General features: G+C 36.4%; 1 protein-coding gene across 1 annotated transcript in view; it reads left to right on the forward strand.

Moving 5' to 3' along the window:
* Positions 1 to 26,241, forward strand: part of THSD7A (thrombospondin type 1 domain containing 7A) — a gene marked incomplete at both ends in the record, with an annotated part of 438,329 nt that overhangs the window by 394,992 nt on the left and 17,096 nt on the right. The window contains 6 exons of the mRNA XM_079711822.1: positions 8,514 to 8,692; positions 12,981 to 13,114; positions 17,537 to 17,690; positions 20,908 to 21,052; positions 22,415 to 22,530; positions 25,965 to 26,082. Coding sequence (XP_079567948.1) covers positions 8,514 to 8,692; positions 12,981 to 13,114; positions 17,537 to 17,690; positions 20,908 to 21,052; positions 22,415 to 22,530; positions 25,965 to 26,082 — 846 coding nt within the window. The remainder of the gene's footprint in view (positions 1 to 8,513; positions 8,693 to 12,980; positions 13,115 to 17,536; positions 17,691 to 20,907; positions 21,053 to 22,414; positions 22,531 to 25,964; positions 26,083 to 26,241) is intronic.

Here is a 26,241-nt window from a genome sequence, read left to right on the forward strand (position 1 = left end):
TGAGTCTATAGGATCTTCTGTGGAAAGGATATTGGCAAGTTAATGATTGCCCTGAGGAAAGTCTTTTTTGGTTCAGATAGAGAAATAAGAGAGAGCTCTGGGTTTACTTACTGCTCTATTCATAAGCAGAATACAATATTATATTGAAGTGTTGTGTGCATTTGACTTTGTGCACTCAGTATTCATGATCCAATGACTCTAAAATTCTCAGTACTTTGTACTGCCATTTGACCATCATGCTGGCATTTAAACAGCTGTACTACTTATTTTAGGTCACATTACACCCTTTTAATTATTTCAGTTTGTCTTTTAACTGTAGTCACCATTGAATTGTTCAGCATAGTTTGTCTAATGCCTTATTAGTGTAAGATTAATTTCCCTTTAACATTAATTTTTAAATATAATGATTTATATTAATTCTTCCAAGCTTTCTCTCTTTGACTAGTATGTTTATGAATGATATTACAGAGAACCTTCTGAACATTAATGAATGGCTTTATCAGTTGGTTTTGTAAGCATCTATAGGATTCAAAGTATGCCCATTAAAATTTGAATTTTTTTTTAATTTATTTTTTTGCGGTATGCGGGCCTCTCACTGTTGTGGCCTCTCCCGTTGCGGAGCACAGGCTCCGGACGCGCAGGCTCAGCGGCCATGGCTTACGAGCCCAGCCGCTCCACGGTATGTGGGATCTTTCTGGACCGGGGCACGAACCCGTGTCCCTTGCATCGGCAGGCGGACTCTCAACCACTGCGCCACCAGGGAAGCCTTAAAATTTGATACTTTGTAAAACCCTTGCTGGCACTCAAAGTCTTTCTTACAGGTTGTTTCATAGGTAGTTTGCACTACAGCACTAAGTATTACAATAAAAAGAAAGCTCTACAAATTTTACAAGTGAAACAAAAGCTTTTTAATAAAATATTGTCATATTATAACTATAGCTGACCCTTATATGGCAGCATTTAGCATTATTGCCTAATAGCCTAAGCGATCTACATCCTATTTCACCAGCCTCCCGAAGTTATGATGTGTATGATTTTAAAGCAGGTATCATGTTTAAATGACATCCCTTGATGTTGTAAGGAACTGTAAATACCAGATGCTGCCTTATTCAGTCATAAATTCTAGTATACATGCCACAGGTGTGGATTTTTTTTCTATTAGAATATACAGGAACAAAAAAAGACCATCAACAAAACTTAGAAAAGGAATACATCCTGGGTATATTTGTGGTACAAGTGCCCAATTGAATTTCTTAAAATTCAGAGAGTACTCAATCTACAAGTAGATGCCTTAATGCATGTAATTATTCCCAAAGTTTTAATTTGGTTGAATAAGTAAACTATAGATATGGGCTCTTTCATAAATAAGTTTATTTCCTTTTTTAATAAAATATACATCTGAAAGTAGAATGCAATTCTGACACTAACCACCTGGATTTGGGCCAAACTTCACAGGTTAGGGGCTCAGTCCTCTACAAGACTGCTCTCACTTCAGACACTAGCTGTGCACTTTCAGGGTCGCCAAGTCAACCTCACTTGTGAACAGCTGGCTACAGATTTGGGGATTCCCACTACCCCCTCAGGTTCAACAATTCACTGGGACGATTCAGAGAACTCAGGAAAGCACCATTACAATTATAGTTTTATTATAGCAAAAGGATAAAAATCAGAACCAGTTGATAGAAGAGACACATAGACAAGGGCTGAGAAGGTCCCAAACACAAGGCGTCCAGGTTGTCTCCCCATGGAGCTAGGAGGCATCACCCTCTTGGCCCATAGATGTGCTTTACTAGCCTGAGCTTTTGTATCCAGAGCTTTCTGGGGGGTCGTATTATGTAGGCATCAATTGAATCATTGACCACACGGTTGAACTCAATCCCCTCTCCCCAGAGTTTGGGAGGATATCAAGTGGCTTAAAGTCCCAACCTTTTAAACACATGGTTGGTCTTTGGTTTGGTGGTATAATCATAACCCTTCCTTAGACATCTTCTTATCATAATTTCACATATAGTCCAAGAGGCCCAACAAGAATAACAAAGATACTCCTATCACTCAGGAAATTTCAGGGCTTAGAGGCTGCCTCCCAGGAATCAGGGAAACAGACCAACCAAAGTCTTTGTTATACAGCAGAGAGTTTTAGAGTTTGCTATAAGAAATGGCCTTGATGGTGAACTCGTACATAGGTATGCTACCTGAATCTGAAGGTGCCTAGTCATTAGGTAATCTCCCAGTATTGGAATGGCAACAGCTACAAAATCCCACAGCAATTAAAACTAATGTTGAGGGCTTCCCTGGTGGTGCAGTGGTTAAGAATCCACCTGACAATGCAGGGGACACGGGTTCAAGCCCTGGTCCGGGAAGATCCCACATGCCACGGAGCAACTAAGCCCATGTGCCACAACTACTGAGCCTGCGCTCTAGAGCCCGCGAGCCACAGCTACTGAGCTCTCGTGCCACAACTACTGAAGCCTGTGCACCTAGAGCCTGTGCCCTGCAATGGGAGAAGCCACTGCAATGAGAAGCCCGTGCACCACAATGAAGAGTAGCCCCGCTTACCACAACTGGAGAAAGCCTGCATGCAGCAACGAAGACCCAACGCAGCCAAAAGTAAAAAATAAATAAAATTATTTAAAAAAAACCAACTAATGTTGAAAATTTCTAAGAAAATCTGTATTTAGCAGATATGAAGAGATATGCCTTCATATGTATATAAAACAAATAAATATAAATAAAATAGCATTTCATTGTAGTTACATAAATTTACCTGAACACTTCACTATGAAAATTTTGATTGCCCAATGTTGATTCATAACTTTTCATACATTGAATATAAGAATCTGGGTAGAACAGTTGATTATAGGAGTTTGGATATATACAGAGTAGTTTAGTTTCTGCAGCTTTTCAAGTTATCAGTTATTAATATATAATTACAAAAGAATATTCTGTTCATTTTGAAAATATTTTTAAATGATTTTTTTCAGTATTTTCAAATACACAGGGACCACAGTAGATAAAGTTCTAGCTAAGTGTTCTCATTCGCGATTGCAGTCATGTGCATATAACACACACTTAAGTAGGAGAGATTTTTCAGGTCTCTTTTGAGATTAATCCAGATGTTTCAGATAGAGTGCCAGTGTTGCTCATTCACACAGCTGTAAATCAGAACCAACCAATATTTTCCACGTGCTTTCAAAATGAATTCTAATCTATCAACAGTGCACCTTTCAACAGCACAATATAGTAATCGTGAGGGTTGATGAAAACTACTTTATCTGCACATTTATAATTCGCATGAATGAAGTGACTGGATAATATGTCAAAGGCAGTAAGTCCTCTGGTTGCCATGTAAAGCCTGCTAGTGTTCTGTATTCATTTCAACCTGAAAGCAGCCATCAGAATAGATATAGATACAAAAAATACAATCAGAAGCTAGGAGTTTGATTTTCCATGTGTCAGGTTCAGTATTGAGCTACTAAAGTTTTAACACCCTAATTGTGAAGTCATTTATTTTATTCCAGCATTCCTCAGGAGCCATAAATTGCTACAAGACGCCAGCAGTTTATTTAGCCTTAAAATGCTTCAAGTGTTTGTCTTTCTATCCCCCATGATTGTTTGGCATTAATTGCCCTTACAAATGATCTTAGCAGAGAAGACAGGGGAATGCTTATCTAGCAGTTCACTAGTAGCATTAAGGATTTTAATTGTACTAGATAAACATGACAGGCAATTATTGAATGTTGTTACACACTAGAAGATTAAAATGGAATGCTAAGCATTATACTCTTTTGCAGTTTTGTCTTTATCTCAGTGCCTAATTTGTATCTTTCAACAATTTAATAGATTGAGTTTTATTTGCGAGATGTTCTCTGGAATACTCTATTGGAAGATCAAACATAAAAATTTTATATCTGCTTACTTGAAAATACAGTGTGAATCAGACTAAAGTCAGACATGACATATTTCACCAATGCCATAATACTTCAACAGATAAAATGGAAAGGAACAATTTCCATTTATCTGTTACTCTGAAGTAGTGACATGAAAAATCATGTGATTCTATTTTCAACTATAATTACTGAATAACAAAAAGGTTAGAGGTTTACTTTTGCAGTCATTTTGATCTTTAGCAAGGTGGAAAATGCAATTCTGGAAATATTTCAATAATTTATTACTTTTGAAATACTAATGTCCTTTAAATAAGCTATTGATAATATTTGGAAATAGTTGGGATTTTTTCTTAATTCATTGTCTTTTACAAACATTAAATAATCTGGGTACAGATGGCATTTATTTGGAAATGACTTTAGACATTTGTACAGTTTGATTCTATTTCTTAAACTATTCCTATGAAACACAAATTATTACTGGCCCTATCAGGAGTTACATTTTTAAGTATCGCACACTTTATAGATTTATTTACTGGCTGTGTTGATTGAAAAGGAGAATGTGATTTGAAACATATTTTAACTCAAAATAGTGAGCTGGGCTTGTTTTCCCACCTCAAACCATACTTAAAGTCAAAGTATGAGCTTTAAGGAGGTCATGGTAATCTGTTTGAAGAGCAGTTATGCTTTTCAAAATTTTAGTAAACACTATTGTAAAATACTTTTTCAGTTCTCTATTGGACTTCCCTCTGGATTATTAGCAATACTCCAAAAGTCTTCTTCAATATCAGAAGTACATTCAAAACTCAACATTAACATCTTCTTTCTGTCTTCAGTATTTCACATCTGGCAAAGCCCCGGCTGACACATCTGCCCCCTTGAAGACTCTCTGAGACTAATTCCCACTTTTGAGCATTCTTTCATTGCATCCTGCTCTTCATACCAAATTCATGATCCCATCTTTTAAAAAAAGTTTTATACTTACAATTTGCTGATATAATGTGCATATCCTCTGAGGCATCAAATTCACTCCTAGGAATATGCCTAACAGAAATGCATATGTAATTTTACCAAGAGACATGTTCTAGAATGTTCATAGCAGTACAGTTGATAATAGCTTGCCATTGAAAAATACCCAAATGTTCACAAACAATAGAATGAATTAAAAAACCATAATATAGTCACACAATAGAGTACTATACATTAATTAGAATGAATAATCTTCAACAACATGCAACAGTATGGATGAATCTCACATCACAACATAGGGTGAAAGAAGGCTAGCACACATGGGAATATACTGTATGATTCCATTTACATAAATTTTTTTAAAGTAAAACAGTTCTAGATTGTAAGAAATCAGGGTAGTAGTTGCCCATGTGAGAAGAGGTAGTGATTGGAAGGCAACACAAAAGAGGGTTCTGGAGTAGTGTTGGTTTCATTCATGTGTTCAGTGAACTTTATACTTTTGAAAGATACACTTTTGTGTATCGAGACTACAATAAGTTTAAAACAGGTGATGTGTATATTTGACAAAAATATAGAAGATAATATAGAGAGAAATATACCACGAAACTACTTCTCACCCAGATTTGCTGATTCTTCCTGTGTCTTACAACAGAGTTCCTTAATTTCAGTCCTACACACACACACACACACACACACACACACACACACACACACACAAATAAGTATAAGTAAAACTGGTGAAACTTGAATAAACTCAATGGATTGTATCAATCTCAGTATCTGGGTTGAAATTATACTTTAGTTACCATTGTAGGAAACTGGGGAAAGTATGCAGGGGACCTCTGTATATTATTTCTTACAAGTATATGTGTCTACAATTACCTTAATAAGAAAATTTTCAATTAAAAAGAGAGGGAGTGATGAATAAACACAAGAAAATATATTAATTTCCAAAAATCAGGCACTATCCCAAGTGAACTGTATTGTAATGTCTGGGGTTGCCAGAAACCTGTACTTTTAACATGTGTTCCAGGTAATTTATAAAGCAAGTCTAGGAAATACTATGTAGTAAGTTGGCTAGCTTTTTAACACTGTATCAAGTCAGGACACTTTGGGCACAAGCTTATAGATTAGATCTGTCATACTGGTTTTTAGGTGGTCTTATTTCACTGTAATAAAAGAAATCAGTGTTTGTTGGCTGTCTTTTAAATCTGCCTAGAATAAAAAGAATAAAATACTTAGGAATAAGTTTAAGAAAAGAAGTGCAAGACATACACTAAACACTACAAAACATCATTGAAAGAAATTAAAGAATACCTAAATAAATGGAAAGAAATTCCATGTACCTGGATTGTTAAGATAGCAATACTCCCAAATTGATCAAACTATTCAACTCAATTCCTATCAAAATCTGCCATTTGGGGCAAAAATTGACAAGCTGATTCAAAGATGTATGTGGAAATGTAAGGGACCCAAAACTTTCTTGGAAGAAAAAGAACAAAGGAGGACTCAGACTTTCTGATTTCAAAATGTACTACAAAGTGACAGTAATCAAGACAGTGTGGTGCTGGTATAGAGATCAGTGGAGTGATATTTAGAATCCAGATATAAACCCTTACATTTATAGTCAATTGATTATCAACAAGGGTACAAAAACAATTCACTGTAGAAAAAATTGTATTTTCCACAAATGGGCCTGGGGTAACTTGGTAATCACATACAAAAGGATGAAATTGGACTGCCTATGTTTTAACATATACAAAAATAACTCAGAATGAATCATATACTTAAATATAAGAACTAAAACTATAAAACTCTTAGAAGAAAAAAATGGGTGTAAATCTTTATGACCTTGGATTAGATAATAGTTTCCTAGATAGGACATCAAAGCACAAGCAACCGAAGTAAAAATAGATAAATTGGACTTCATTAACATTTAAAACTTCTTTACTTCAAAGGACACTAAAATAAAAAAGGCATAATAAGTTTTGACAAATGTAGAGATTGGAACACTCATACGTTGCTAGTGTAATTGTAAAATGGTACAGTCACTTTGGAAAACAGTTTGGCACTTCTACAAAAAGTTAAATACACTCCAAGATATATACCCAAGAGAATTGAAAACTTGTCCATGCAGAAACTTGTACACAAATATTCACAGCATTATTCATAATATACAAAATGTGGAAACAACTAAAATGTCCATCAGCTGATGAAAGGATAAAAAAATATGGTATATTTATACAATGGAATGCTATTTGGTTAATAAAAAGGAATGAAGTACTAACATATGCTATACCATAGAAAAACCCAGAAAACATTACATTAAATGAAAGAAGCCAATCATAAAACATAATGTTTGATTTCATTTTATAAATTGTTCAGAATAGGTGAATTCTTAGGGATATAAAGTAGATTAGTGGTTGCCAGGGAGGGGAAAATGGGAAATGACTGCTAATAGGTATAGGGTTTCTGCAGTAATGAAAATGTTCTGAAACTAGATGGTGGTCATGGTTGCATAACTCAGACTATATTAAAGACCAGAACATGAGCTGATTTTTATAGTATATAAATTGTGTCTCAATAAAATGTTTAAAAATCTACCTAGAGCTCCTAGTATAAGTTATTTACATTATAATGATTTTCAAAATCGAATCTTTGATGTTGATGTAAAGTGGTAAGAGCAGAGTGTTTTCTTGTTTCAAGAACAGCCATTCCCCATAGTATGACAGACGACAACATTCGACTCTTGACCAGAGGAATTTTGCTCTTTCCATTTCTTTGCCTTGAGAACAATAGTGATAAACTGATACTGTGAAATGCCGAGTTGGTAGTGAGGGACTGGTCAAGGAAAATGCCCCCATTTCTCAAAATAAATCTGTAGACTCTTAAGTTAATTGACTGTGTGATTTGATGGAATGAGTACTAGACTAGACCTCAGAAATCCTATCCCTATCTCTTACTGTGACCTTGCACTTATCAGTTATCTCTCTGTTTTCTTATCTGTCCAGTAGAGCATCAGTACATGCCCAATACATTTATAATATCTGCAAGAGAATCAAATGAATACAAGGTGTGAAGGTCTTTGAAATTGACAGCACTATAAAAATATGAGGCATTGTTTATTTAACATCCTTCATTTTTCTTCCTCAGACTTGATTTTGAATGAAGGGGAACCATAAGGTGCTAAGTTAAATGGTTCCTTTTGAATATTGATTGAGAGGGTCTGGCTTTCTTCTTGAGGAAGAATGTTGCATGGACTCAGACACTTATGTGTGACATTAACAGATAGGATTTTATAGAAAACTGTTATAATTTTTTTAATGTATCAGTCTGGCCACATGAGAATGATGTGGCAACAGACAGGTTATTGTCAATTAAACACGAGCTGTCAGGAAGTCAGAAATGTTGAAATATGGTGAGCATGAATCCTAAGCAGATCATATGACAGCTGCTCAGCTGTTATTTTAACAGAGTCACTGTATGTATGTGTCATTTTCCTGCAGAATTTAATTTGAGTCCCTAACGACAGAGACATCTCTGCATTTGCATGTTGCTGTCAAGTCAAACTTGGACCTTCTAAATGAGCTAGAATGGTGGGTAGTAATAGGCGAGTGACATTTGGAGGAGATGACTCTTGTCTCATTTTACTCCGCTCAGGTTACATTGAAGAGGCCTGCATCATCCCCTGCCCCTCAGACTGCAAGCTCAGTGAGTGGTCCAATTGGTCACGCTGCAGCAAGTCCTGTGGGAGTGGCGTGAAAGTTCGGTCTAAATGGCTGCGTGAAAAACCCTATAATGGAGGAAGACCATGCCCGAAACTGGACCATGTCAACCAGGTATTTTCTACCATTGGGAATATTGTAGAATATTTTCTAGGTGCACAATGATCTACTTTTTAAATCCAAAATAGAGAAGAATAAATAATAGCCCCTGAATAAGAAATTTGACCCACTTTATCTTTAGAATGCCTGAGTAAATTATTAAAATCCCAAATCAGATAGATGATCTCTGTATTCTCAAGAGATTTATTTAGTACACTGTATTATATGTATATGCATATTAATATAATTCAATGGAAATAAAAATGAAATCTACTTTTGAAATACTGTCAAGGTATTTAATCTGTTATTATACAATAATTTGTGCACTGAAAGCAAGATTGTCTTTTTCTGATAGATCCACTAGACTCTCAGAAAAGACATCTCAATTACCAAGTACATAAATTAAAATCAAAGAAAGTATATGGGTTTGGGTCTAAAATTGGGAAATATATTCTGTACATTTACTTAAGTTTGTTCAATATGAAATATGTTAAGAAAAAAGAAACATACTGGACTTCCCTGGTGGCGCAGTGCTTAAGAATCCGCCTGCCAATGCAGGGGAAGCGGGTTCGAGTCCTGGTCCAGGAAGATCCCACATGCCACGGAGCTGCTAAGCCCATGTGCCACAACTACTGAGCCTACGCTCTAGAGTCTGTGAGCCACAACTACTGAGCCTGCATGCCACAACTACTGAAGCCGGTGTGCCTAGAGTCCATGCTCTGCAACAAGAGAAACCACCACAATGAGAAGCCCGTGCGCCGCAACGAAGAGTAGCCCCCCGCTCACTGCGGCTAGAGAAAGCCCACGCACAGCAACGAAGACCCAATGCAACCAAAAATAAAAATATATAAATAAAATAAATAAATTTTAAAAAAAGGAAAAATAAATATAAAGATGGCATCAAAGTAGCCGTATGTTATCTATCAATTTGGTGATTGGCCTTTTCAATCTTATGTGGAACTTTCTTTGACTTCAGATGCACACCTTGTTAGCTGCAGTTCATAGCTGTTACTCGTGTTCCATTGGAAATAAAATGTCTAATGGGGGGAACTGTGACTAGTTTAATGTAATATAAGATTCATCAGACAGTTATTGCCATCTTTGTCCTACATGTGAATTAACAAAGAGTGAATTTCACACAATATGTGTAGGTATTAAGATGTATGTTTAAATTTAAGTCACAAATGAACCAATTCATATGTATGAACTAACCTTAAATATGTAGGTATGTTTCATACACACATAGATTTTCTAATTTTAATCTCCAAACACACTGCTTACCCATACGTTTTCCTTCCCAAATTAATCTAAATTTGTTCATCACAATAAAAGTAAATTATAGAGAAAATAAAAATAACTTTTGAATAAATCGATTAAGGGCCAAGAAAGTGGAGAATTAAATTGCATAGAAAGTACTCCAAAAGAATGTTGATTTTTTCCCCCAAAGAAAAATTGCTGAACTTGCCCTTAAATACAACTGAAGGTGAATAATATACTGCACTGCTGCCATCTACTGGTAACCGAGTTTCTCTGTCCCAGTGAATATTTCCAAAGAAGAAAATGCATGACCCCGATTAAACAGAATAACTGAAATGTAATGTTTATAATACAAAAGAATATTGTTCTACAAGTTTTGAAATCTTGAATTTCCAATAGTAAATTTAAATTTTAATAAATTTTTATCCATGATTCAAATAAATTCTACACATTTTCATACCTTTAGTGTGTATGTGAACAGCCAGATTTTAAAATTAAAATGAGCTATGTTTGCCTTAGCATTTTTTAAATAGTGAATTTGCAGAAGTTCAAATTGGTTGTACCAAGTTGTCTTTGCTTAAAAACTCTTTAACCTAAGCCATTTCTCTGTCACTTTGATATAATCTAATGCAGAGTATGATAAGGACATCTGAGTATTTGTTATCAGCCTACTGGTGGTATATTGAGACATGAACAATGGAAAAATCAAAGCTAAAACAAGAAATAATAGATTCTTGAATCTTTGACTTTGAGCACAAATGTTCTATATTAAAAAATAGAAACTTCTAGGGATTTATTTGTTAGTAAAATATTAGGAAAGTAAAGAATATGCAAAGGTTTGTGTAAGTGTTGAAAATTGTAAATCAAATAGATTTTTACTGCAATTATATGTTCCTCAGTAATTAAGTCATACTTTGCCTTGAAAATGATCTCTGAGGTTCCATTTTCCAATTGAGGAAGCAAATCCCCATTTCCTCAAAAGTTGGGTGGATGGATGGATTAAAATCAATATATCAGTCAGTCAGTCAATCAGTCTATAGATAGTCCACTCACAATTTGAACCACAAGATATTTGCAGTCATATATTGATTCCCCATGATACATATTTTGACGCCTACTCAGTTTTCTAAGATTTCTTCATCCTGCCCATCCAATCCTTTCCTTAACGTGCTGTTTGCAACACTCATTTGTGTATCTTAATTTTAAACAGTAATAAGGAGTTGGTTTTTCTCTTTTAAGGTCTAAGAAAGATGTTCTAATTATTTACCAAAAAAAAAAAAACACCTTTTATATATGGATAATATTTGAAACTTAGAACATGAGTTCTTCTCATCAAATATACTGACATTTTAACTTATCTTTGTTTCTCTCTCTTTTCTTCATTCCTGGTGAACACTACTCCAGGCCCAGGTAAGAACTTTTAAACCTCATTGTTCATAATAGAGTGCTGTTTGTTTTCATTTTACTCCTGACATCAGAGAATGTATTTCTTTTCCTGCTATTTCTTTTATCTTTTACAGGGAAAAACATGTTTTCCATAAAATTTTTCTTCTGCAGCTATTCCCTTTGTTTTCCTAGCGTATTACATGTGTTTTCTCATTTTATGATCAGGGCCTAAGGTACAGGGATAGTGGAGAACAAGCATAATTTACCACCCTTGAAAAAGCAATGACACCTCCTGTTAATGGTCGCATGCTTCTGGGAGAGGGAGAAGTGCAGGTGGGCTCAAAGCGGTAGCAGGAGGTGGCTCTGAACTGATTTGTATTCACTCCAGTGTAGGAGATTAAGATGAAAGCCATCAAAGGATTAGGAAAGGTGGCATTTCCCCTTCAGTTGTTCCCTTCCCCAGAACTTGTAGAGTAATATTTTACTAAATACTAAAATAGTATTTAGTCCTATTTTAATACAGCACCCAACGTGAAGGTGATAACTTATGACAGTAATTACAGATTTACACTCCAAAAGTGCACAACTTTTATTCCTATGTGGAATAGGTCCATTTTATTCACTTTACTTGGATGTTTAGTAAAACTAAAATTTGCACAAAAGAAAGTCTCCAAAGGACTATTTAAATAGAATTTTCTGGAATTAAATAATTATATAAAATATTCATGTAATTTGTATGTGTGTGTGTGTAAAATAGGAAATAAGAGTTATCATAGATTTTGAAATGATTTTAAGAGACATTTTTCTTTAATGGTTGAGTCAGCTCTGTTGCAGTGGATTATGGTCCTTTTTTTCATTTATTTAGTCATTCTTCTTTCTCACTGAGAAAAGAGCATAATTGGTTCATTGTGCTAAAAATCCTGAAACAGCCAACCCCACCACCCCAAACCTGGAGCTGCAAGCCTTTATGGGCACCAGAGCAGAGACAATTTGCTTTGTTTTATGTGGCCCTCACTGCTTTGTACCTGTGTAATATGAGACCAATTTCAGACCTTGCTTCCAAGGTTTAGTTAGTTTTAAGATAGCTTTATTTCATATTATTTATCTTCTAATTTAGTTTCATATATGGAACACACACACAAAATTCTTATTGGTAGACATACTTATTTGGAAAACAGGCCAAATTATACTTATTTGAAAACAGCTACTTTTATATGCTTACTTAACTCATTAATTCTTTTATTCATTTATTCATCTTACTCAACAAATCTCTATAGAATGCCTGACATATAAGCAAGCACCCTGGGCTAAGTATTGAAGACACATGAAACTGTGAACAGGACATATGGCCCAGGAAATTACAATACTATGTGGTAAGGGTCAGTCTAGGAAAGTACGGAATGTGCCTGATGTGGTCCATGAGGTCCAATCTCCAGCTGCCATGTGATAGAGGAGCAGCACAATACAACACAGTTAGCCGTACCCTTCACTGCTAGAACTCTCAAGAGATCCTCTATATTCCTGTTTTAGAATAATGAACAGTAAAGGAAAGGCTTCAGAGTAGCTAAACAAGAATATCATGAGAACTGTGATATGAAGTGTTCCCACTCACCTCATGGAGTTCCGTGAGGTGAGGTCATTGAGAACGTGTGTGTTTCAGGTGTATGAGGTCGTCCCTTGCCACAGTGACTGCAGCCAGTACATATGGGTTACAGAGCCATGGAGCATCTGCAAGGTGACCTTCGTGAACATGCGGGACAACTGTGGAGAGGGTGTGCAAACCCGAAAAGTGAGGTAAGGCCAAGCCTAGTTACACAGAGAAGCAAAGGCACAGCCACCTCCCAGTTTCTCATGTGCCAACATGAGCTTGCCCTCCTCCCAATCTCCTGAATGAAATTGTCTTCAATTTTATTTTTATGGAGTCTGTGTTCATAGAAAGCTCTAAAGGGATCTGCTTCCAGCAGCAGTGTATCATCCTCTGCCTTCTGATTTTAGGAAGCTTTGCTTCAAGGTACTCTTGCAGGGAAAGGGCTGCATATTGAATGCGAGGTGAATGAATGCAAATTTTCCAACCCCAGTAACTTCTTCCTTAAAGGTCGAATATATTTCTAACTGTGTCTTAGTGATTATCTTTTGTAAACTCTTTATCCTTTGTATCAAACTGGCTATCTTTTGAATACTGTCATCTGCTCTAGGAAGCCTTCCCTAAATCCCCTGCTGGCTAGTGCCTCTCATTTGTTCTCTGAACCACACTGTCCGGTAGGGTAGCCACTAGCCACGTGTGACTATTTCACTTTAAATCTATTAAAATTAAATAAAATGCATTTCCTCAGTCACGCTAGACACATTCTAAGTGCTCGATAGCCAGAGGTGGCTAGTGGCAATTCTGTGAGACAGCACAGTATTTACATTGTCATAGAAAGCTCTACTGAGCAGCCTTGTTCTATAATACCCCACATACCCCTCACTGTTTTGAAAGCTCCATCTACATGTCTGTCCCCTTTATTAAATCCTGTTTCTCCAAGCTGAGACCCTGTCATATTCACAGAACTTCCTTAAAGCCTAATACAATTAAATTATTATAATAATTGTAATATGATTAAATTAACTCATTAAATTATCCCTACACCATCTACATATGATCCTTAAAGGTCTCAAACCTGGGAAACAAGTATGAGGCTTTATTATCTCCACTTTACAGAGTAGATTCAGAAGTACTTACTAAGTAGTGTGCTGAGAGCACACACCTAGTAAAGTGACAGTTGCATTCAAACTCAAGTCTCTTGTCACTCTTTAACTACAACCAGTTTCTTCTAACTCTGCTGAGTGACACACAGTAAAGAAAAATATAAAAACATCCAAAACCTGACAACTCCTGTTGTGAAGAATCCCATTCTCACTCATGACATAATTTTTCATGAATTTAAGATTCCTATTTCTTAATCTGTTTCAATAGGAAAGTAGAACAAGCTAACGTTTATATCATAAAACCTTGACACACTATGTAAGACATTTCTTCCAGTAAAAATAGTCTCTATCTCTTTTTTCAAAAGCCCACCTGAACTCTCAAGTTATTTTACGGAGTAACTTTTAAAGGTGGATGAGATGGGGTGGAGGTAATGAGTTAACAGGGAAACAAGGAAGAAAGACACAGAGATTCTGTTTTCTACCAATCTTCTGCCAAATTTAAAATTCCTCTTTCAAATATAAAAATATTTTTCTTATATTAAAAATTTGATCAGGTTGTGTTTTTTGTTAGTAAAAAAATTATAATAAAGAACTTCTTTCGGCTTTCCCTTCGGCTATCTGTGTATACGTTGCTTCTTTTTGCTTTGTGAATAGGTATTCTCAACATTTCCAAACACATCTTAAACAAAGTAACTTTTCTGGTCAACTTATTTTTCCAGTAAACATTTTTAATGCAAACAGAGAAAAGAGAAGATCAGTATTGATTGGAATTTCTGATTGTGTAATAATGTTTCTTTCTTGATTCAGTAGTATACCTCCCAAACCTTACCCTCTGCTAATTAAGGTCAAATGTTCTGTTAGATGCAAGCATTGGGTGACATTTCAGGACAGAAGAGTCTATAAGAGAGCAGGTTTCAAAATATCTCATTCTTTCTCTTTTAGGATGGTGTGACATCAAAGACTGAGTAATAGTAGTGGTTTGCCCTGCTGGGAAAGAATATTTTTTCACTAACATTTTTGTAGAATTGCCAGCACATGATGATAATAAAAACCAAACAGATTTGGTTATTTCTATTGTTGCTTTTGAATTTTCTGCAGGCAATGCACCCCTTTATTGCTACAACTGTGGTGGGCATCTGGGCCCACCCTTGGCCTCCAACTTGGTGGTTGTTTTCTAAAATAGTTCAGTATTCTCACAGCATAATCCCTTCTCCTATGGAAAGGAGAAAAGGCCAGGAATTTGAAGAAAGCAAATGAACTTAAAGTGCTTTCCTTTGGGCTCAAGACTTGATCCAAATATTTATTCTACAGTGATAAAAGTATCATTAATACTAACTCAAATAAATAAAACATAATCTGAATGTCAACAAGAAGGGTTTTTTAGCAATTGTGGCACATTCAAATGATGGAATTCAAATGTAATCATTAAAAATTATGTCTTAGAAACACAGTTAATAACACAAAAAGATTTTTATAATGTATTGTTGATGTTTTTCCTAAATGGTACAGATAGTAGGTGAAGTTTGCTCCTGTTTAATGAAATGAAAATATATGTTAAAATATAGTAGCCTGTTAAGAGTGGTTATCTCTGATAGAATGTAGTGAATTTTCATTATTTCTTGTGATTTTCCTAAAATGAATCTATTACATGTATAATAAAAATTGAAGGAAAAGAAATACCTTTGAAAACAAAGTTTTATACACATAACTACTTAATAGAGTATTGAACATCTGTCCTTAACTTTGAATCAATAGGTAATTTTGCAAGTTAATCCTTGTACATCATTCAAGGCCTCACATTAATGTAATCTTTTCTTAGCAAATCCAACTTTGGAGATTGAACTGTCCCGTCTGCTCCATGTCCTCTCATAGCTGCTGTCAACAGAACATTTTTTTTTTTAACAGAACATTTTTAAAATGCCACTGAAGCTAGAACTTTTTTCCTGGGAAACAAATTCTCCCAGAGAAATTTATAATTTATTTTTTTCCTTCAACAATGGAACTATATAAATGTCTGTCTACATTTGCATATTTTTGTGATTACTTTTTATATATTTATACAATATCCAAAAAATGCAGAGGTGGGTATTTGTGTGGATATTTTTCCAGGTTACAAACCCAGTTAAGACATAACCAACAGCTTAGTTTTCCAGTCCTTGAATGCGTTCCACAGGAAAACCACATTTCTCTTAAAATTAGCAGCGCTGTATAGAAACGTGATTCTGCAGAGGAGATTTGTGAAGATGCAATGTCCCTACTGATTGTAAATCCCTGAGAAAAGTTGACATTCCAGGTATAATTGGTAATGTAATGCAACCAACAGTTTAAAACATTGCAATGGGTTTGAGAGGCTTAAGAGCTCAAGCCTTCCTTTTCATCTCCTGCAATGCAGTTCTCTTCCCAAACCTATTAATTTGGTTGACCTTCTCTGAGTTACAAATGAGGGATAAAGTTTTTCTCTTCTATTCGAAAAGTGCCTTGAGAGATTATTAACTACAGTAAAAGTTAAGTCTGGTACTAGCCACATTAATTAGATTCCCAAGAGATGACTAAGGAGCCCTTTATGACTGCTTACAATAGAATGAAATGTAATAAAATGTTTGAATTTGTTCTGTTAAAAAGAAAACTAACAATAAAAAAGGTCAAGATATAGGAAGATCCCAACAACCACGTTTAGAGAATTTGTGCTTTTATTCTTATGATTGTCTCTTCACTTCTGCCTTTCTTTTAAGGTTATCAGCAGATGGGAAGCTAAAATTACTTTTTTTTTTTTTTTTTTTTTTTTGAGGTACGCGGGCCTCCCACTGTTGTGGCCTCTCCTGTTGTGGAGCACAGGCTCCGGACGCGCAGGCTCAGCGGCCATGGCTCACGGGCCTAGCCGCTCCGCGGCATGTGGGCTCTTCCCAGACCGGGGCACGAACCCGTGTCCCCTGCATCGGCAGGCGGACTCTCAACCACTGCGCCACCAGGGAAGCCCCTAAAATTACTTTTGAAATGACAAAACAACTTGATAAATACCATCAGTTACTTTCTCAAAACCACTTACTGAAATCTCTCCCTAGGAGATTTCAGTGTGCCTTGTCTTCCATCATATATGAATATGCCTTCTCCATGGAATTCACCATTTTCCTCAGAAGAAAAACATGCATTATATTCCAAAATTGTAACCCATCTATGAATATCTTTGGTGAACTCATTAGTTTCTGCATCATATATGGGTGTAAATGACCCTCTCCTTTAAGAGGAAGACACATAGTTTATGTACACAGAGTGTATACACAGTGGCTATAATTTTAAAAGATTATGATGATACATGCAAGCACAGATTTTTAAATCATAAGCTATACAACTATGTATAGGAGGCAGAGATCCTTTTATGTCTTTATGTTGTGAGAATTTTATTTATTAAATGCAAAGCTTCCCATCCCCCACCTCCATGGTGATGTCTTATGAAAAACCTTGTACCTTACAGGTTGGCCATTGTTCAGTTGTCCCAGTTCCTTCACTGATAGGTATGTTTTCTTCTAGATGCATGCAGAACACGGCGGATGGCCCTTCTGACCATGTAGAGGATTACCTCTGTGACCCAGAAGAGATGCCTCTGGGCTCTAGAGAGTGCAAATTACCATGTCCCGAGGATTGTGTGATAACTGAATGGGGTCCATGGACCCGATGCACTTTGGTGAGACAATTAACCATTTATTAATGTAGAATTTGCTTAATTCCTTACCACTAAAGCTTTAAAAATATTATTAAGAAAATAATAGCTTGGTTACTAAATTAGTTACCAAAGCAAGGCGTATTTTTGGCTACTTCATTCTTATGACAGTGCCATTTAAAATCAGCAATGTTTGGACTGACACTGGAACAGCTCAACCTCTTGCAAGCTTTATGCTCCTCCACCATCCTCCTAAACCCAGCACAAAATGCCTTTTTTTTGAGGGGGGGCGCTGTGTTAGGTCTTCATTGCTGCTTGTGGACTTTCTCTAGTTGCAAAGAGCAGGGGCTACTCTTCGTTGCAGTGCGCGGGCTTCTCATCACAGTGGCTTCCCTTGTTGCGGAGCATGGGCTCTAGGCACACAGGCTTCAATAGTTGTGGCTCGTGGGATCTAGAGCACAGGCTCAATAGTTGTGGCACACGGGCTTAGGTGCTCCACGGCATGTGGGATCTTCCCAGACCAGGGATTGAACCCGTGTCCCCTGCATTGGCAGACGAATTCTTAACCACTGCACCACCAGGGAAGTCCCAAAATGCCTTTACGTTTGCTTATGGATTCACAGCATGTTAAAAACTGCAGTGGTGATAATGATTCCCTCCAGGTAAAGGGAAAAAGCATGAAAATCTAGTAAAAATACTTTAATGGTGTCAGGTTATTATCATCCCTTGCTTTTTGCCCAATCTACTTAAAATTGTAGGAATAATCTTTCACACAGTAGGCGTATGGCAGCAGGAGTATTGACACTAAAACGCAAAAGATCCTGGTAAGAAAGGGAGTAGAAAGAAGAAAGCTGTGCATCAATGAATCTCTTTCCACACACTGACTCTTGAGTCTCTTTGGGCCTGGAAAGCCAGCTGAGAGTTTCCAATCACACAAAGCGTCTAGATTTCAGCAGCCCGTAGGGCCTCTTCCATGGGACCCTGGGAGGAGAGTCACTTGAAACAGAACTGGCTGATGATGTGGGAAATTTGGCTTACCCTTGTGCACGTTGGTAAAGCTGCACACTTCAGAATGGCATCAAATCATGGAAAAGATACATCTAATGTGGAATTAATTTGCTGAAATATAATATGGGACAGATACATGTTTTCAAGGAGAAATTAATTTTCTATTTCAGTGTTAACATTATTAAAGATGCTGATTAGCAGCCAACTGATAGAGCAGGAGAAAAACAGGGCTGGCAGTTGACTTGGATACAGGTTAAACTGCAATTAAGAATCATCTGTTTTGGGCTTCCCTGGTGGCGCAGTGGTTGAGAGTCCACCTGCCGATGCAGGGGACACGGGTCCGTGCCCCGGTCCGAGAGGATCCCACATGCCGCGGAGCGGCTGGGCCCGTGAGCCATGGCTGCTGAGCCTGCGGTCCAGAGCCTGTGCTTCGCAACGGGAGAGGCCACAACAGTGAGAGGCCCGCGTACGGCAAAGAAAAAAAAAATCAGCTGTTTCACAAGCATATGCAAATGATTTTCTATTCTATTTAATTCCATAGCATCAGATTTGAAGTTACTGTTTCTCATCTTAGTAACCAAATGTTTTCAAAACAAGACTGTACCAGTAGGAGAATGGCAACCAGTCTTTTTAATTAGTGCTAAGTTGTGTTTGTGTGCATATATGTGTGCACATTAGGAAAATAAAGGTTGTATATAACTAGTTATTTAAAGTTCACCCTTAAAACCGTTTTTCAGGTCCTGTCAACTATATTAGATAAATAGATAGATTATAATTTCTGTATTAGTGATCTACAATAATTAATATGACCATATGTATGTGTTTGTGTATGGATGATGTGATGTATCTATTAATATTCGACACATAGGCTTTTCTCCCAGTTTTACTGAGAAATAATTGACAGACATCATTGTATATTTAAGGCATATAGCATGATGGTTTGATCTACATATATTGTGAAATGATTACCACAATAGGTTCAGTAGCATCCATCTTCTCAAATAGGTATGATGAAAAGAAAAGAAAGAAGAAAAGAATAAAGGAAAAAAATTTTCTGCTTGTGATGAGAACTGTTAAGATTTAGTCTCTTAACAACTTTCCTTACAGCAGTGTTAGCTACACTCATCATGTTGCACATTACATCCCTACTACTTATTATAACTGGAAATTTGTACCTTTTGACCACTTTCCTCCAATTCTCCCTTCTCTCCTACCCCCAATTCTGGTAACTGTAAATCTGATCTCTTTTTCTATGAGTTTTGTTTTTTCTTTTGTTTTTTAGATTCCACATATAAGTGAGATCATAGAGTATTTATCTTTGTCTGACATTTCACTTAGCGTAATGTCTTCAGGGTCCATCCACGTTGTCACAAATTGTAGGAATCCTCATTTTTTATGGCTGAATAATATTCCACTGTATAATTATACTACAACTTATTTATCCATTCATCCATTGATGGACACTTTGGTTTTTTTCCATATCTTGGCTATTGTAAATAGTGCTGCAATAAACAAGGGGGTGCAGATATCTTTTCAGGTTAGACACATCTCTTAAGCATTGTTGACTGAAGAAACACACACAGCTTAAAAGTTGCACATTAAGCTTTATTCGGGGATCTTACTGAGGATTATAGCCTGGGAGACAACCTTTTAGATAGCTCTGAGGAACTGCTCTGAAAAGGTAAAGGAGGAGCCAGGATAAACAGGAGTTTTTTGCTGGGAAAGAACATACAGTCAGACATCAAAAGATTACTGCTACTCACTAAAACAGACATCTCTAGTTAATGACTTTAGTGCTTTCCTGTGTATAGGAAGATGCAAGAATCTGGTCTCATTGAAATTATTCCTTAGACATGTATCTTAACTATCTTGGGTCAGTATCCAAAGCACAGAATGCTACCTCTTTTTTTCCATCCTGTTTCGCTCAGGGCACATCACCTGCAGCAGCTGCAGTGGGTGCCTTGATCACTGTAGAACTGAGACAGCAGGCAACATTCTTTGTGTACTGGAATGGCAGACAACCTTCCCTGGCCCCAGCATCTTAGAGCTAGGTGGAACATCAGAAACTCATCCAACACCTTGATTTTAATAAATGAAGAAACGGAGGTGTTATGAGATTAAGTTAGCCAGTGTCCCAAAGGTTCTAACTCTTGCCCCAGTGCTCTCCCTAATACATTAGCTCTTGTGTGGCTGAGTATTCACCTTTCTGAGGAGTTATATTATTCTTTGACAGCCTTGCAATCAAAGCAGTTTCCGGCAAAGGTCAGCTGATCCCATCAGACAACCTGCTGATGAAGGAAGAGCCTGCCCTGATGCTGTTGAGAAGGAACCCTGTAACCTGAACAAAAACTGCTTCCACTATGATTATAATGTAACAGGTACGTGAATAGTCATCTCCTTATAGAGTTAAAGGCCAAATCCCACGTCTGTCAGCTCAGCAGCATTTCTGGAAGTATTGTTCAACTCCGTCTGCGTGCCTTTTGGACATGCTGCCTACTCTCCCAGAAATAATTCCGTATTAAATGAAAGAAATATTTATTTTTAATAAACATCAAAATAGAGAATGAAATTATCACACAAACATTAGCTCTTAAGGCAGACGGAGAATAGTCTAAGGGTTCCTATTTAAGCCACCCTCCCACTTTCAGAAGGTGCACATAAAAGATATATCTTCCCATGGGTATCAGTTTTTTGAAAGATGTCTTTCTTCTTCAGAATGTGTTTAATCACTGTGAATACTGGAACAACAATTCTTTCTGTGGGGGCAGTTCATAGGCATGATTAGTCTGCTGTAAAGACATCAGCAATCTTAAGCTTGCCAAGAAATGCGTGAAGAGAATATAAACATTTCAGAGATATAAATATTATCAAAGGTATAGGTGAAAAAAAGATAGATGAGTATTTTTTAGAAAAAAAGGCTTATTCTAAATTCCATTTCTTTCCCAAACCCTCATCTCATACCATCAAGGCATATACTCTAAGAAAGAAGACTTTCATGGTTTGTATGACTTAGGGCAACACTGAAGCTTATTTTGGAATTTTTCACAAGTAATTTTCACACCAAAATAAACCCCAGAAACTGTACAGTGACACACAGCAGTCAGATTGGCTTTTTGCTTCTTTTGGTTTTTCTCTTCAGTTTCCTTTCATGACAGAATGAAATCACAGTTCTCTGGGGCATGCTACGTTACCCTGGAAAGAAAGATAAAAGAATTATTTTGCAAAAGACATATAATAAAGGGAATTAAATAAATATGGCCAAAGTGATTTTGAAATAAATAAGCGTACACTTTACAGTATTCTACAGCACGGACAGTAAGTGAAAGACAGTTTTATTTGGATATAACTACCTAAAGTACGAGCCATTAAAATTATGATTATTTTGCTGAAACAAAAATGTTGAAATTTAAATTTCTACTTTCGTTAGGAAAAAAGTTTTTAAATGACATTTGATCTGCAGGCCACAGCCATTTCTACAGTATCACCAAACAGCTAGCTAGAAAGATTGTCAGGGAGACATCTGCCTCAGGAATAGTCCCTGTAGCGATGTGCAACGCCAGCATTTCCATTTGACTCCAGATATGTTCAAAGCCGGGGCCCATACGCTCTGCGTGTGGGATGATTGATTGCGGGGCTTCGGAAGCAGTTGTGAATTAAATATGGGATTCAGGTCATCCGAGTTTCATTTGAAATCCGGTTCATACATAGCCTTCTGTTCTGATATGCTCCCTTCCTTCCAGACTGGAGTACATGCCAGCTGAGTGAGAAGGCAGTTTGTGGAAATGGCATGAAAACAAGGATGTTGGATTGTGTGCGAAGTGATGGCAAGTCGGTTAACCTGAAATATTGTGAAGAGGTAAGGGGATGCTTTGTTATGTCTTTGCAAGTAAATTCTTCCCTAATAATTTCAATTCATGCTGAGCCAAGTGACCTGACCGGCGCTTTATGCAGCTCGTTGCCAGAAGATGTTTTCGGCACTATTCAGAGGCTGCTAAACACCCTCTTGAAAAGAGACACTGTCCAACACTACTGATTTCTACACATAATTCCCTGTATTTCGTTCTGCTTGGAGCCCAAAGGTATGCTAATGAGCCTATTCTGAAAGAAATGCTTGGGGAACAATAAGTAATCAAGGTGAATAAAGGCAATAAATCTTAATCAGACTACTCATCATCTTTTGTAATTTCATATGAATTTTGTGTTGCCTGGGACACCTGCCAAGAGCCATCATTTATTCTCTCTGTTGCACAACATTGATCGCATGTGGCTTGGTAGCAGATTTTGATATTAGGATCTAATACCCAGCTGTGAGAGTCTAAGACTCAGGTCTGGATAAGAGAGAGCTTGAAGTTCAAACAAAGGAATAGAGTCTGCCATTAGTGTCTTTTAGGTACAGAGAATTGTAACTGTTAATTCTCCAATTTACAAAAGTAATGTTATCATTTCTAATATGACCTTAGGAAACGCGAGAAAACATAGTTGTTGTCCTTCAGTAGTTTTCATGAAGCTACACTTTGGGTTTTGATTATTTTGTCTGGTTCCCAGACCAAAAGGGCACTCACATTCCTGACAGATTTTGACTCCTCCTGCATCTGAGGCCACTGGGTTAAACATGAACCAAGATAAGCAACAGCCTCCATAGACCTGCAACACCCAGGAGGAACTTATAACCTCATTAGGGTTCAGTAGACATGGGACCATGACTTCTGTGTACACATCCTAGGGGTTATTATAAGCTCATGGTAAACTATTCAAACTCCTAAGGGAAAACTCAAGATGGAAATATTTTAACCCATTTGATATCTTTGATATTATCACGTGGACCTAATTAACTATCTGTATCTCTGTCCATGGGAACAGAGCTCCCAAGTGTGCTGAAAACAAATTGTTGAGTTAATAAATTGCTCTGTCATCTTATAACATAACTTAGTCAATTACTGCTTTAGATTTCATCAGAAATTTTATACCTGAATCAGTCTGGCTTTGAAACTAATAACATCGAAGTGATGTGACCATTATAAAAATAACATTATTATTAATGAATGTTATTATAGTTATATACAGGCTGGAGAGCTTTCTGTGGTTTACCTCTAGTTGGTTAATGTGTCTCTCTTTTTGCAGATGCACATGTAAGTGTCCTCCTGGGTCAGAATGAGATAACTATTAATAGCTCTGAGAGCTTTTAGAAAGCTAAACCCAAATTATACAAGACCAGTTTTTAAATATCTCATGACTACAGGACAAAGATATAAATAGGGCCTTTTATTTCTTAAGTGAAACGTGGGTAAAAACCTGAGAAATAATTTTAAGTATCCAGGAGCCTAGATAAATTTACTTTTATGTACAAATATTATAATGTTTGAATACTGTGATGACAGGGATTCAAATCATAACATTTTAGTAAACACTGTATTCAGGGAGAGCAGTGCTACTCTCTGCAGGAATTGGATTAAACAACTCATATCCCATTTTATCCACCCTAAAAAGCAGTAGACTTAAATAATAGCCCTGAGAAAAGCTGGCTATCTTTTTTAACAGTAGATTGCCTACCTACTAATACATGTGCAAACCCTGAATTGAGTGCAATAGCAGTAGCTAACTCTTGCTGTTTCTCTAACAGCCCAAAAGAAAGATGGCATTACTGTCCAACAAAGAGGAAAATTAGGGTTAAATCCATCCAGCATTTATATAGCACTTTTGTCTTTGATGTTTTTCAGACATTAATTCACCAGATACCTAATAACTGGTTTCTCCTTTCCTATTCTTTTATCCCTGAACATGTTTAGATAAATGATAGATTAGATAGATGATAGGATAGATAGATAGGTAGATAGATAGGTAGATAGGTAGGTAGATAGATATAGAGAGAGAGGAGAAAAAGGAGCTACAACAAATTTAAGAGAAAAAGTAGTACAGAGTTGAAATGTCTTACTACTGGGTACCCAAAATATCTGTAAACAGACATCCTTTTTAACCCTCTAGTGAAATAAATAAGCCAGTAGTAGTTGCATTTGGTGATTCAAAACCTTTCTCCATGAAACTATTAGGTACCTTAAATTTAACACATCATTTTTATCATATCACCTTAAAACTTCTAATCTCCAGTGATTATAAGTGATTTAATTTAATTTTAAATTAAGTGATATGGTAAAAGTTTTCATACCAAATACTCAGCTTTGTCAAGTATTACTGATGGAGAATATAATGAGAGTGTTTACAGAGGGATCTGGTTCATAAATCATCGATCTGATCCTCTCTCAGTGCATAACTTAGAGCCAAGAGTTCTACTTGAACCGCAACATAACATTTCAGAAAAATTTTCTTTTGCCATTTTCTGCTCTATAAATTAGACACTATAAACTTACTTTCATGCAGAAATAAAAAAAGGTCTTGAAAATCCCCAAGGATTACTAATTTTAAAAATTGCACTTTCCTAACAAGCTCTTAATTTTTCTATTTCAATGCTACTTTGTACCTTTGACTTTTTAAATGTTTGAACATACAGTGGATGAGTTTGAAATCTCATCCTTTATTTTAAAGGTAGAATACTTAAATAAGTAATGCTACTTAATGCAGTAAAATGCACAACATTATTATCTGATGAGAGACTAATGCCAAAATAACAATTACACCACAGTTACCTGCTGAGATCAGTTTTAGAAGAGAAAATCTTTTTTTAAAAATAATAAATGTATATAAAATATTCATAATAAAAATTCTAGTGACCTACCCCTCCTTTTGAGAGAGGTAGCTTACTTTAAAACTATTTTATATTATTTTAGTACATTATATTTTTGGTTTTGAGTGGCAATTGCTTTAACCTCGCTCTTTTTTCAGTTTGACATGCACATGTAAAAATAAATAATATCCCCAAAATACAATTATATATCTGTATATTGATGATATTCTTGGTTTTTAACTAATAGAAAATATTTGTGCTTCCACCTATTTATTCCTCCTTTAGGGAAATACAACTAATTTGGAGATTAAATCTTCCTTTTTTCATTTTTTATATAAAAAATTCAATATATAAGTATATTGAGTAAATGGGCTCCTCTTTCATCCTGTTCCTTTTGCTCCCACTCTCCTGGATTGAGCCACTTTATATTTTTAACAGTTTGGGTCCTTGTCCTGCAGACATCTTTTTATTTTATTATGCGTCTTGCTTATTCTTCCTCTCCTCTCCTCTTATCCCTGCTCCAATCTTGCCCTTCCTTCCTCCTTCCATCAACACTGCACTGTGGTCATGCCTTCCCGTCAGTACAAATAGATCTACCTCTATCCTTTCAGCTTGGCCTGGAGAAGAACTGGCAGATGAACACGTCCTGCATGGTGGAATGTCCTGTGAACTGTCAGCTTTCTGACTGGTCTCCTTGGTCAGAGTGTTCTCAAACATGTGGCCTCACAGGTTTGTTGGTGCTTTATTTGGCATTAGACTGATGGTCAAGGAATATGAAATAAAATGTCCCTCTTGCTTTAAGTCATAGCAAATAATCTGCAGAAAGGTTGAATCAGGGTATCTTTCTTTCCAAAACATCTAAGCCTTACTTGTTCCTCTAATCTCGGA

The sequence above is a fragment of the Hyperoodon ampullatus genome, assembly GCF_949752795.1.
Source record: "Hyperoodon ampullatus genome assembly, chromosome: 9".
Taxonomy (NCBI): domain Eukaryota; kingdom Metazoa; phylum Chordata; class Mammalia; order Artiodactyla; family Ziphiidae; genus Hyperoodon; species Hyperoodon ampullatus.